Below are 12,828 nucleotides of genomic sequence, written 5' to 3'. Positions count from 1 at the left end.
AGTTAGATGAAACCACTCTCCTATGCATGCTGAACATTCTAAATACTGTAATATCAGCCTATTCTTGAAGGACCAAAAATGAAAGTGACCTAACAGTGATGAAAGAAGACACACTTTTTTTCTTTCAGTGTTGAAAGATATATTCGATTTTTACTATATTTGCCAGTAAAGTTAGCATAACCTTTGTCATTTTATGACAATCAGAAAGATGAGACGGGGAAACGAAAAAAAATAAAAAATTCTTAATGTTACTGATGCTACATGTGGTAGATAGACAGATACTTTATTGATCCCCAAGGGGAAATTCAAGGTCCCAGTTGCTTAAAGACATCACACACAACAGACGTTAGACTGGTAGACAGTAACAGTACAAGCATGGGACAAAAAAGAAAATTACTCCCAGTCCTTATCTTGCTAAACAGGTTTTCTAAAGAATGGCAGGGAAGCTCCTTCAGCACTGGGCTTTTTTCTGACCACACGTTTGCTTTTGAGGAGACAGCAGGTGAGAAGAGGCTCTTTGCGACCACAGACACAATGAGATGGACAGATGTCAGATCCAGCCGGACACAGGACCAGGGGGATTAAAGCTACAAAGAGAGGCCTTTTCATGACACGAGAGGATGACAGGGACAGATTATAAGAGAGACACAGAGTAAAAAAAGAGAAGTGAATAATCTGCTGATTTCCTCTAACTGGTCACGACATAACCTTCTTCTCCATTGTAGTACACAGACGGGTGGGCTACTGTCTTGAAGCCCTAGTCTATGAATGATGGACAGCACACTCTCCATGCACGGTTCACAGGCTGGGGTTGAATCAAGCAGACAGTAAAATGGCCACAAGCTGAAGCCAATACAGAAGTGCCTTCAGACGCAGTATTAAAATATTCTCAAAACAGAGTCTAATAGAGACATCATGTTCTCAATTTAACTTCCAATTAGTGTGAAAGTTATTGATCCATTAATACTGCTTGTGGCTGAAAAGTTCTCTTTTTAACCAGGAGTTTATGTTCCCAATTAACCCCAAACTTGTTGATTACTGTGTGTAAACCAGCACAGTTCTGAAAATGTTTCCGGTTAAAGAAAGCGAAGAGAAGATTGGGAAGAAAATACAAATACGCTGCTACAGTAATTACAGTATAAACCAAGTCCAACTAAGTAAGTGAAAAACAAGACATTTTAATCTGCTTGCAATGCAAATGCTAATTTTGAAATCAAATCATTTTTTCCAGATTCTTGCATTATTGCTCAATTGTTAGACATTTATTAATACATAAACTAAACACAAAACAAATTCCAGGCTCTCCTTTGACAAATCAAAATACAATGCAGATTCTCCACAATCCTGATATATGTATATGTGTATTTATGTTAAGAGCTGACTTACCCTGACAGGACACCTAGCACCAGGTTGAGCATGAAGAAGGAACCGATGATGATGAGAGGGATGAAGTAGAGCCAGTTCCAGGTGTTTCCTGCTACATCATTGGTCTGGACACACAAACACATGGTACTTTTAAAAACCAAACTTGTTTGAAAAACACATACCAACCATTCTGTACCAAAAAATAAAAATCCGTTGAGCTTGATGTTTTTCTACGAGTTGACTTGATATGGTTATTCCACCTCTGTTATTCCCATGAGTCATGGCTGGCTCTGAATGATCAGTGAGGAAAAAAGCAAACGCTGCCTTATGATTTGGACCCATGCATCATGCAGTTGTGGTGTGACAGTTTACTCCCACTCTCAGCTTACTGTGCTGCCACCCACCCACACCCACACACCCACACACACACACACACACACACACACACACACACACACACACACACACACACACACACGGAAGTAAGAAGATAGTTTCATCTTTTCTAAGAATTTAAAAACAAGTCATTAACACACCATCACATTAACATCACACACATTACCCCTAGCACATGTGAATGTGTCTGCATCAGTAATGTGTAAGCATATTCATAGTCAGGAATGAGATCATCTCATTAATGTCCAATTTCCCACTGCTGTTTCTGGTAAAACGGGGGGAAACCAAAATGCAAAAAGTCATTGGTATGAATAAACTCCTGGATCGTCGGGTAGTTTCATTTTCTTGAGCTCAACTTTTAATTTAACAATATAATCTGTATGTTTAATTTAAGTTATGAAAAAGTCATTTTAGCAAGTAAAGCTGACAGTGTATCAATGTGTTTCATCCAACTTTCCCATTTCCCATTCACAGCTGTGAATAACAATGCATTTTTTTTTTTTTTTTTTTACAAACTTGTCTGACTGAACAAAAACACTTGCCAACGGGCCTCATTAGAAAAACATTTACAACTTTTATTTTCGAAAGGAAGCAATTAAAGAGTCTCTCCGTCATCTCGGTGAGCTTCCTACCGAACAAACCCACCAACAAAGAAGAAGCTAAGTCTGGTATCACGGCAAAACAATTCAACACCAGTTACAGCTCAGAAACATCCACTTCCAATGAACTGTCCCGAGACAAATAGGTGTGACGATTCAGTCCTCCAGTATGAGCCGTCATGGCTTAAATAACCTCTGAGACTCTGAAGTGAGAGGAAAGTAGCCTGTGACCCCTAACATCACACGCACGCGCACGCACGCACACACACACACACACACACACACACACACACACACACACACACACACACACACACACACACACACACACACACACACACACACACACACACACACACACACACACACACACACACAGCTGTTGCTTTTCATGTAGACATTAATATACTGCGCTAAGAGCCTTTGGCTGCAGGGGATTTGCTCCTATTCAGCCAAATGAGCATTAGTGAGGTCCAACCAAGGCTTGGCTCACAGCCAGTGATCCAGTTCATCCCAAAGGTGTTGGATGGGGTTGAGGTCAGGGCTTTTGTGCGGGTCAATCAAGTTCTTCCACACCAAACTGGGGAAACCATTTCTTTGTGGACCTGTCTTTGTGTGGCATTGTCATGTTGAAACAGTGAAAAAGGTGTTAAACAAACCGTTAGCCTGAATCAACGGAAGAACATATCCAGGATAAAGCTATGTGGCATTGCCTCTCAACTTCCTCTCCCTGTGTCTCAGCAACAAACTTCAAGCCAGCAAGCTACATGCTAAAAAATGGCAAATTTTGAAGAAAATTTGGATCGTGCAACAAGGCAGGCCTGCTTGGTTCTTTTAGGGAATGATCGTAAAGATTTACAAAGAATATGTTTACAGCATTTAATACCGGGGGACGTTTTGGGACCGATTGGTGGGGATTGCTGTTGACAAAGTAACGTTAAACACAGAGATACACTGAAAATTGCATTTAACCACGTATCCAGCTAATTTAAATAGCTCACATCACTGTATTGTTGAACAGTTAACTTCTTTTAATATTGTATGTGGTGTTTTCTTTTGCGGGGTGCAAATGTTCCACCAAAACAAGTTCCTTCCCGAGACTATTTTGCAGCTTGTGATTGGTTTAAAGAAATGCAAACAACCCAGAGCGTTTTTTTCTTCTATCCTAGAATGTATGTGTGGTGTAGCCAGACCTTACTCCACAACGCTGTGGATATACTTACAAACTGTTGACACAAAGTTGAAAGCCCAATGTTGTGTCCTTCCCACGGGAGTGTCCACATACATTTGGCCATCTAGTGTATTTACCCCATACTAAATTCATGTATGGAAGGAAGGTTTTTACTGGTACCATTTTCCTAAATAGCTTTTTCACAGCAGACATTTGGACTTGTCATAGCAGAAAAAGCACAGGTGTTACTAACAGCATTAACAAAGGCTCTGCTCTATTTAAGTGTCCCAGTAAGCCATGACAGAGAGACAGTGAACCAACACGCACAATAGCAGGACCGTGCTACTTTTTGATATCAGCAATGCCCAAAACTGACTGTGTACTTGTGTACAGAATGAGCAGCAAGGCTGATTTTCATGCTTGTTTCCCCCGGGGGGGTTCTGGGAGTCAGCACCCTCCGTGTCTAAGTGTGCTCCCACACAGCGGCCTGTTAGCAGAGGGCAGACCTGTGGACTGATGGGCTGGGTGAAGCACAGTGACATTTTGCAAACGCCAGTGTTGGAGCGCTGGCTGTAATTGTGATGGGAGGCTCAAGGCGGCTGAATCAGCAGGCTGCAGATCTATTTTATGCACCCGAGTATGTGAAATGAACATACACACACATATTCACGGTAGCACGCCCTCTGTCTCAGCTGTCAGAGAAGCAGCAGCCCACACACCAAGATAAATGGCTGGCAGAAGCTTCTCTGTGTTGCTCGGCATCAATTCCTTTTCTACATGTTCAACATCTCATCATGTCTTTCTTTATGTCTCTCCCTCTTGCTCCCCACGTTTAGTTAAAGTCGCTTGGTAAGAACATTACATAGACATCCTATCATCTTCTCCCCACCCAATCCAGTTCAATTCAGTGAAGCATAAGGACATGTTCAACAGTTGGGAAATGTGCTCATTTGCTTTCTTTTCAAGATTGAGATGAGAAGATCCATATCTATATCCCATTTCTCATGTATTTCAAAGTCAAAGCTGGAGCCAGGAGGATGTAAGCCTAGCTTAGGATAAGCAGGGGGAAACAGCTAGCCTAGCTCTGTCAGAAATTTATTGTAAATAGGCAAAGGTTTGCTACCACATTCGCCATATCAACCTTATGAGATGGTAAAAGCCAATGTTGTGTTTGCAGCTGTTTGGTTAAAATGTTTCCTTTACATCTAATGATCTGTGTAATTTAGATATTTAGCTAGTTTTGTGCTCAAAATTAGCAGCTCTCTTTGGGGTTTGCAGTAGCAGCAGATTTCTTATGTTGGATACCAGTAGGGTACAGATTTGATCATTGGCAAATTATCAAAGATGTTTTATCAATATTAATAAAGTTATGAATATGGTTATTGATAACTTTATCAAATCGACAAACAATCAAAACGGGGCATCACCCTGCAAGTCAGGGACCAATAATCAAACTGTGGAACAGTCTCATTTCTGTGAAAATCCTTTAAAAGGAAACAAAGGAAGGGGTAATTTCGAGCACAGACCGGTTCAGCCAGCAATTATTACAACAAGTACACAAATAATCACAAGCAACTGCTAATTAAGTATAATAAGATTTATTAACGTCACAATTATCAGTAGCTAATCAATAATCCTTCCATAATAAACTTATATACCTTTTTACAATATCACAACCAAAAACAAAGCAAAAACAAAGCAGCATGGACACGTCTGTGTCTGTGTGTGTGTGAGTGTGTGTGTGAGAGAGAGAGTGAGTGAAAGAGGAGGGGCAGTGTCGAAATGTAGTTCTAACACAAAACTACAAAATGGCTACTCCGGTGAGCTCCACATAACTATTTAGCCTCAAGAGGGTGGTAGTGATGCTGGATGCACGAGGAGGGGCTGAAGAAGCCGGGGGGTTGCTAGGCAACGCGCACGCTTACCCCGTATGGTAGTTCCTGTGTTAGCTCTGTACAAACGTAAGCCGATTCCACGTGGCTAAGCTAGCAGCGTTAGCTCGGGAGCGACGCGGCTAGCCTGTGTCGTGTGTGTGTGTGTGTGTGTTAGTAAAAGAAGAGAAGAAATGTAAAGAAAAGAGGCTCTCTGATCTTAGTTATCGATAACCACTCCAGTGGCTAACAGCTGATTTACCGTGATTATCTCGCAGACAGTAACCCTTACTCCATGAAAGGAGTGACTTAGCAGGTAGCGATTACAGTTATACCCAGCTACTTAACACAACAACAGTATCGTGATCACTGATACATTCACAGAAAAAGAGTAATAATCACGTATAGACCAGTACATAATTAAAATCACAGATCACATTAATGGCAACAAGTGGTAGCGAACCCTTTTGCTCATTAATAAAACACACTGCTTATCTCTGACCAGACGTAAGCCTTCTTACGGGTGTGTTCAGTCCGTTTATTCCTGTCCATAGATTTCCACAGAAATTAAACAGAGCGGGTCCCTGGCGCTCGTCAGCGGCCACGGAGAAACTTCCCTCCAAAAAGGCAGCAAGGGGGCAAGTTTAGTCGACTTTGAGAAGAAAAACGTTTTCTTCTCACTGCAGATATGAAAACACTGGTGCGTTTTCAAGGATCCACCGAAATAAAATCCACTTTCTCCAGAAAATAGAAGTTCACCACAAGCACTTGCGCGCCTCCTGTCAGCAACGTGAGTTGCAAGTGAAGACAACAGAATTTTGGGTGATAGGCTTATTTATAGGTTAAGACTTCATGCTGTGTTTATGGTCCGGCTGACCCAACAGGAAGACTCGAAACTCTTGAAAGTGTCGAGACTACAATCTTGTAGTTCTTTAACTTCCTGCCAGTTGTGAGGCTTGTCCCTTCTGGCTGGGACTTTAGCATAGAGGTGTGAATTAACCAGGCTTTGGGGTTTACATACAGGCCACGATTCCTTTGTCTCTCTGGTCAGCTCAATCTGAGGCCTTTTTGGTTAAATCAGGTTTGACCAGCTTCTTGGTCCCCAACACTTACTTCTTCTCTCTCTGGGGAACTCTGGATGCCTGGTGTGGAGGAGAAAATCAAGTGGAAATGCACTCAGTCAGCTTTCAGTCCCAGAGTCAGCTGGTGAGGAGGGAAGACAGGGTTTTTTTTCTCTTGTTGACGCGGCCTTAATTCTTCAGCTGACTGCTCAGGCAGGAGAGCTGAGTTCAGTTGAGCTTGAAATTTTTTTTGAAATTTTTCAACACTGCGGTGGCCTAGAGTTACTGGTTTTCTCCGATTTAAAGGGGTGATAGAATGAAAAAAACGAGTTTACCTTGTCATAGTTGAAAAACGACAGTTCGGTGGGTAAAATAGGCATACGTAGAACCTCAAAGTCCCATTGACAACTCTTTCCCCTTTGAAACTGCTGCCTAAAACGGGCGAATCTCAACCAAGCTAAAAGTTGACGTCAATTCCTCAACTTTTGTAACGCCCCAAAATTTACATTTAGTCTTCTGAATAGGTCGCGCAGATCTCAGAAATTTTATACATTGTTCGTCTGCTATTTCATTACTAAATTCACTTCTGAGACTTTTTTATGTGAGAAATCAACTATGCAGAGCTCAAATATTGGCCGTTTTACTAAAATTGATGGCTAATTGCAAATTTGCCAATTTGCAATGACTGTGTCGGACTTCAGTCTGAGCTCCACAATCTGCCGTGCGCTGTGTACTTTAGAAAGAAGAAAGTTTTTCAAGGATATTGAAAATGAACCACGGTCGTAAATGCAGTGTTCCAGACTGTACAATGCAATACGGGCCCAGAGAAAAGTGTTTAGAACGAGTATATCGGACAATGGAGCGGGAGATGTGGATCTAACGCAGCGGTGAGTTGTGATTCCGTGGTGGAGGTTTTTTATGTTACAAGGGTAACGTTACAACAACACTAGTTGTAATGAAAGTGTCGAAACTTTGTATTTTGTCTCGGCTGTTTTAGTCGTGCTGCAGCCACTGCTCGCACCCAGGCATGTGTGGGCATTTTTGTCGCTAACAGACAGTGTGTCTGTGCGTGTATGTGTGTGCGTCTCTGTCTGTCTCGTCAGAGCTCCTGAAGTCCGACACGTCTTACCAAATTTGCAATTAGCCATCAATTTTCATAAAACGGCCCATATTTGAGATTTACATTGAGATTTACAATACAGTTGATTTCTCGCATAAAAAAAGTCTCAGAAGTGAATTTAATAATTAAATAGCAGACGAACAATGTATAACATTGCAGTGTCTTAAATATGAGAACTGCTATCTCGTCGCCAGCGTATTTGTATGTGCTTCACGCAGCTCAGATCTAAATATTCATGAGCATAACATATTTGGAAGAAAAGCTCTCGTTCCAAATAGGGCCATATTCACAGACCCATAGAATAGCACCTGAGCCATTTTCAGCCCAACCAATGTTACATTGGTGCGCCAGGATTTTAAGTGCGCGACCAGAGGACCATGCTATTTTTTTCAGTGGCGCACGACAAAGCGGAAACGACGAGTTCGAGGGTAACCGGATGCCAGGACTCTCAGAGTGACTGCAAGTCTCTCTTGTAAACTTAGTGGGTTAAGAGGAGTTCTTTTATGGTGAATGACAGGCTTGACCCGACGAAGTAGGTCATTGAATCAAATGAAAACATTGACGTAAATGCTGCTGCCAGTTCTGCCGTTGTTTATCTTTTTCTTCTAGTCTGTAGAAAGAGCAAAGTCGGTAGCCTTTCCTCATTAGCGCCACCTCTGTTCAAAAGAAGGCTGCAACTAGTGTCCACCACGCACAAGTATAAAAAGTTACGGTGCTCCCATGACGTCACATTTGCGTGTGACAGGTCGGCTGCGGCGAGTATACCGGACGCCTTAGACTTCAAGTCTGCATGATTTTTTTTAATGCATATTGAATGTTAAAATTTTTAACTTTTTTATCAATGTTGAAAACAACCAAAAAAATATAGCATTTTGGCCCTTCATGCAACTGATATATGTGTGTGTATGTATATGTGTGTAATATATAATACATCTCACCAAAAGTCTCTGAGGTGGCTAAGGTCAAAATCATGATGCCCCTACAGTTCTTTTTTCTTTTCTTTAAGTCTTTTTTTTTTGCATAGTACAATATATTGGAAGATGGGAAAAGCAGTATTTATACTATATTTTACAGAGATTTTAGAGAGCATAAATAAATATAAAAGTTACAATCCCCACAGCCCTGCTTTGGACCCAACCTTTAAGTGCACTGGGAATAAAGCCATGCAATGAGATTAAACTACACAGAGCGCACAGCAAGAGGGCAAATACAGGGCATATGGCAATCAAGGCCACTGGCTATACTCATTTTGTTCATTACAAAACTGCTGATGCATTATGTTGCCTTTAGCAGTACTTCTAATGACCCCATATGTTGTTTAACTACTGCGATGACAGAAGAGTAAAATGTAGTTATGAGTATAATGAGATAAAGATCTATTTATTCAGAAGCACTGAAATGGTTAAAGTCAAGTATGCAATATTATTAATAACCAACATGAAAAGCTAATTATGGTACTTTTAAAAAACAAACTTGTTTGAAAAACATACCAACCAGCCATTCCGTACAAACAAAATAACAAGTGACATATCCACTGAGCTTGATGTTTTTCATACGAGTTGACTTGATATGGTTATTCCACCTCTGTTATTCCCAGGAGTCATCGCTGGCTCTGAATGATCAGTGAGGAAAAAAGCAAACGCTGCCTTATGATTTGAACCCATGCATCATGCAGTTGTGGTGTGACAGTTTACTCCCACTCTCAGCTTACTGTGCTGCCACACACACACACACACACACACACACACACACACACACACACACACACACACACACACACACACACACACACACAACGCCAAAGAGGCAGGGGAGGTTAAACGGAGATCCGTTGAACCATTCATTGTATTGTTACACATTAATAACAATACAATATAGAGTAACAATACAATATAGAGTATATATTACATAGAAATATATTTATTTCCAAATTTAAAGTGCTCATATTATGCTTTTATTGTGTTATATACCTTTTTTGTGCATGTAACAGGTTTAAAAAGTGAAAAAGCCCAAAGTCCACCCCAAAGGGACTTACCATCTCCAACAGAAAACACTGTTCACAAACTGCTCCAAACAGCTCTATTGTAGTCCAGCCTTTACTTCCATGATGAACGTGCGTCACTTTGTAACACACGTTATAATGCTTGCCTAGCTGCTAGCGTGGCACGCCCTCATACTCTGCAACTGACTAGTTGGCAGTGCTTACCTAGCTACTGCGCATGTGCGACTCCTAATAAAGATGGGCTTTTCTTGCAGTGTTAAAGCTTTAGTGCGTAACTTTTTGATATTAACGAACGTCCGTTTCATTCAAGCAATCTCCAAATGAGTTGCTACAAAGCTATTTAAGTCTCTCAGCTCCACACATCTCTCTCTGTATTTCTCAGTATGACTATGTTCAGAAGATTGTGTCGTCTGGTGACTTTCCCGCGCAAACTCGAGTGAAGATAATGACCTCTACTGAAGAGTCCATGATCAGTTTTTTTATCCTCCGTGTCCTCCTTGGCTACTAGCAACTGTGTGGAGGAGGGGTGGGGGCGCGGAAGGCTTGTATCATGTGGACGCGCCGACAGTGTTGTTGTCATTACTTAGAATTCCTCATGGGGGCGACAGAAACGACGCACTAGAGCTTTAAGCCTGAACATGACACAGCAGAAGTAATTAGGGCCGCGTCTAATTTGATGGAAGCCTTGAGGTTACCAGGAGAGACAAAGGAAATGTAATAAAATCACGGGACATGAAACGAAGATGGGCACATTATCAACGCTTAGAAACCACCCACACATCCTGCTGCTGCTACAACAGTGTCACTTCAGTGCTGACTGTCTCAGAGCTAAAGCAGCATTCACAGTGGGAATCAGTGCCAGTCTTTGCTGTCTTTAGTAGATCACTGCTGTGGCATTTCTGCGAGAAAAAAAAAAAAGAGTGGAGAGTGAAGACAGATGGACATGGTGGAATCAAGTCAAGATGGTAACTGAAAGCTGTAAATGCATTTGTGTTTTGAGGTTTATAAAAGTCTCTTCAGAGAAATTGTACATAAATAGGCCTCACTCAATATTTTGGTTTTTTATGAATCTTATTTGCATAAAAAAAAATAATGTAAATTTGTGAATTTGCTTTGAGGTGTTTATTTTGCATATTAAAAACACAAGTTAAAGTAAGCTGTAAAAATCCGTACAAAAATCTGGATGATTTCTATTTTGGCTTGTGGTATGATGCATAATCAGCAGCTCATTTTGTACCTATTTTTTTTTTTTTTTTTTTTCTGAGTCCCTTGCTTACTGTAAATGGCATTTAGGACATTTGTTTGTTTATTTTATCCGCACCAGAGTTCGGATGAGCTTTCACACCGGCCCAAACCAACCGTACTATCAGACCAAACGCTCCAGGATTAGTTTTAAACGGACCAAACGAGGTAGGTGTGAAAGCAACCTTAAAGATGCTGACACCCCAGGAAGATCATCGGCCGTTGGTGCACAGACAAGCTAGCTGGCCATCTCCCGACGTCCGCTGTCTTCCCAGCGGGGAGTAAAGCAAAGAGACCGTAAGCTCTGTGCTGCCGCTGGCTGATTTGGGCTGAAACACTGTTTGTTGTATGTATCATGTAGCATCCATCCATACATCCATCTTCGTCCGCTTATCCGGTATCGGGTCGCGGAGGGAGCAGCTCCAGCAGGGGACCCCAAACTTCCCTTTCCCGAGCAACATTAACCAGCTCCGACTGGGGGATCCCGAGGCGTTCCCAGGCCAGGTTGGAGATATAATCCCTCCACCTAGTCCTGGGTCTTCCCCGAGGCCTCCTCCCAGCTGGACGTGCCTGGAACACCTCCCTAGGGAGGCGCTATAGGCAATATAAATCAATGTATTATTATTATTATTATTATAATTATTATTATTATTATTATTATTATTATTATAGGACCTGTAAACAGACTTTGATGTGTAAAATCAGTGGCGTTCCCCTATTTCATCTCAAAGACAGCTTGGCTAAGGTTAGGGGTCTTTTTTTAAGACTGGCCTTACAAGAAAAACAACAGCATTTGTCATGTGTTCAAATGTCTAAAACCAACTATGTTTACATTTACCTGACAAGGTTCTCTATAGGCGTTTCAGTTATGACTGTTTGTTGTCTATTGAGAGCAAAAGCAGAAATAGCGTGATTGTCATTTCAAAACCTTGTGGGAAGTGGTTCAGAGTGGATGGTTGACCACTGTTTGTTTCCCGTTTCCCACCGACATGATCTCTCCCTAACCATATTTCCCTAGCCTTGACAAAAGCAGGACACAAAGGGACTCCAATGAGAAAATGATGTCAGAATGAAAAAAAATCTGATCTGATGTGTTTGCTGCCAGCTGGTGATAACATGGCAACAGTATCTAAAATGGGATCTGAAGGTGAAAATTAAGGAGAACATGTTTTGTGCTGGAGAGAGAGAACTGATATGGCATGTTCTGTTTTGGCCCAGAAGCATTTTAGATAATTTATCATGTGCATGAAAAACATTGAAAAACAGTAGTATACTATACAGTATATAAAAACCATAGAGGCAAAGACAAAGTGTGATCATGTCTTCAGGAATCAGTAATTCAGTCTTCATATTAATATCCAGTTTTCAAATTTGGTGGATGTAGGGTGCCAGGGTATTCCACCATAATCTAGAGTTGCATATTGGTTACATCCACCGTGGGGTTTAGCCGCTAAAGACGACACCAATGGGAGGGTATTTTGCTCAAGTCAAAAGCTCTGCAGCAGCTGGCAACATTATGATAATTAGCATAAGCTAAAATCTCTCTTCATTTGCACTCCCTTCGCTTTTCCTCTGCCTCTTTTGTGATTAAAACATCAAGGAGCGTCGACTCTGTTTAGTGACATTCTCTCCTTCCTGGGCTCTCTCACTGGGTGTGAAGACTTGGATTTCATCCTGTACCAGGACATGCTGGCTTGCTGTCTTCCTGGGCACGAGAGAAATTTGTTCAGAAAAGGTCACCTCCCCATTGATTAAATTAGAGTAGTGTGTTGACGCATTGTGGGTGCTGCAGGGTGTCTGGGAAAACATAAAGTCACCCGACAAAACAAAAATACCTAATCAAGGAAATAGTTTGCTTAATAGTGTCTTCCAACAGTTGAGTCAGATTCAACAGAGCCCTTTGCGTCAGGACTATCGTTGTGCCAATGCAGTGGTGTCATTGAAATGAACAAAGTGTTACTCTCAGTCTAAACAAGGCCTTTACACTGAGTTTGCATCATG

At 41.5% G+C, this 12,828-nt stretch overlaps 1 protein-coding gene across 6 annotated transcripts in view; it reads right to left on the bottom strand.

Annotated features, from left to right (window-relative positions):
• Positions 1-12,828, bottom strand: part of cacna1bb (calcium channel, voltage-dependent, N type, alpha 1B subunit, b) — a 219,534-nt gene that overhangs the window by 113,839 nt on the left and 92,867 nt on the right. For all 6 annotated transcript variants that reach the window (XM_028602209.1, XM_028602212.1, XM_028602211.1 and 3 more), the window contains exon 11: positions 1,387-1,490. In XM_028602209.1, coding sequence (XP_028458010.1) covers positions 1,387-1,490 — 104 coding nt within the window. The remainder of the gene's footprint in view (positions 1-1,386; positions 1,491-12,828) is intronic.

The sequence above is a fragment of the Perca flavescens genome, chromosome 16, assembly GCF_004354835.1.
Source record: "Perca flavescens isolate YP-PL-M2 chromosome 16, PFLA_1.0, whole genome shotgun sequence".
Lineage (NCBI taxonomy): Eukaryota > Metazoa > Chordata > Actinopteri > Perciformes > Percidae > Perca > Perca flavescens.
The sequence above is the reverse complement of the archived record's forward strand: the minus strand, read 5'-3'. Positions and strand labels throughout refer to the sequence as shown.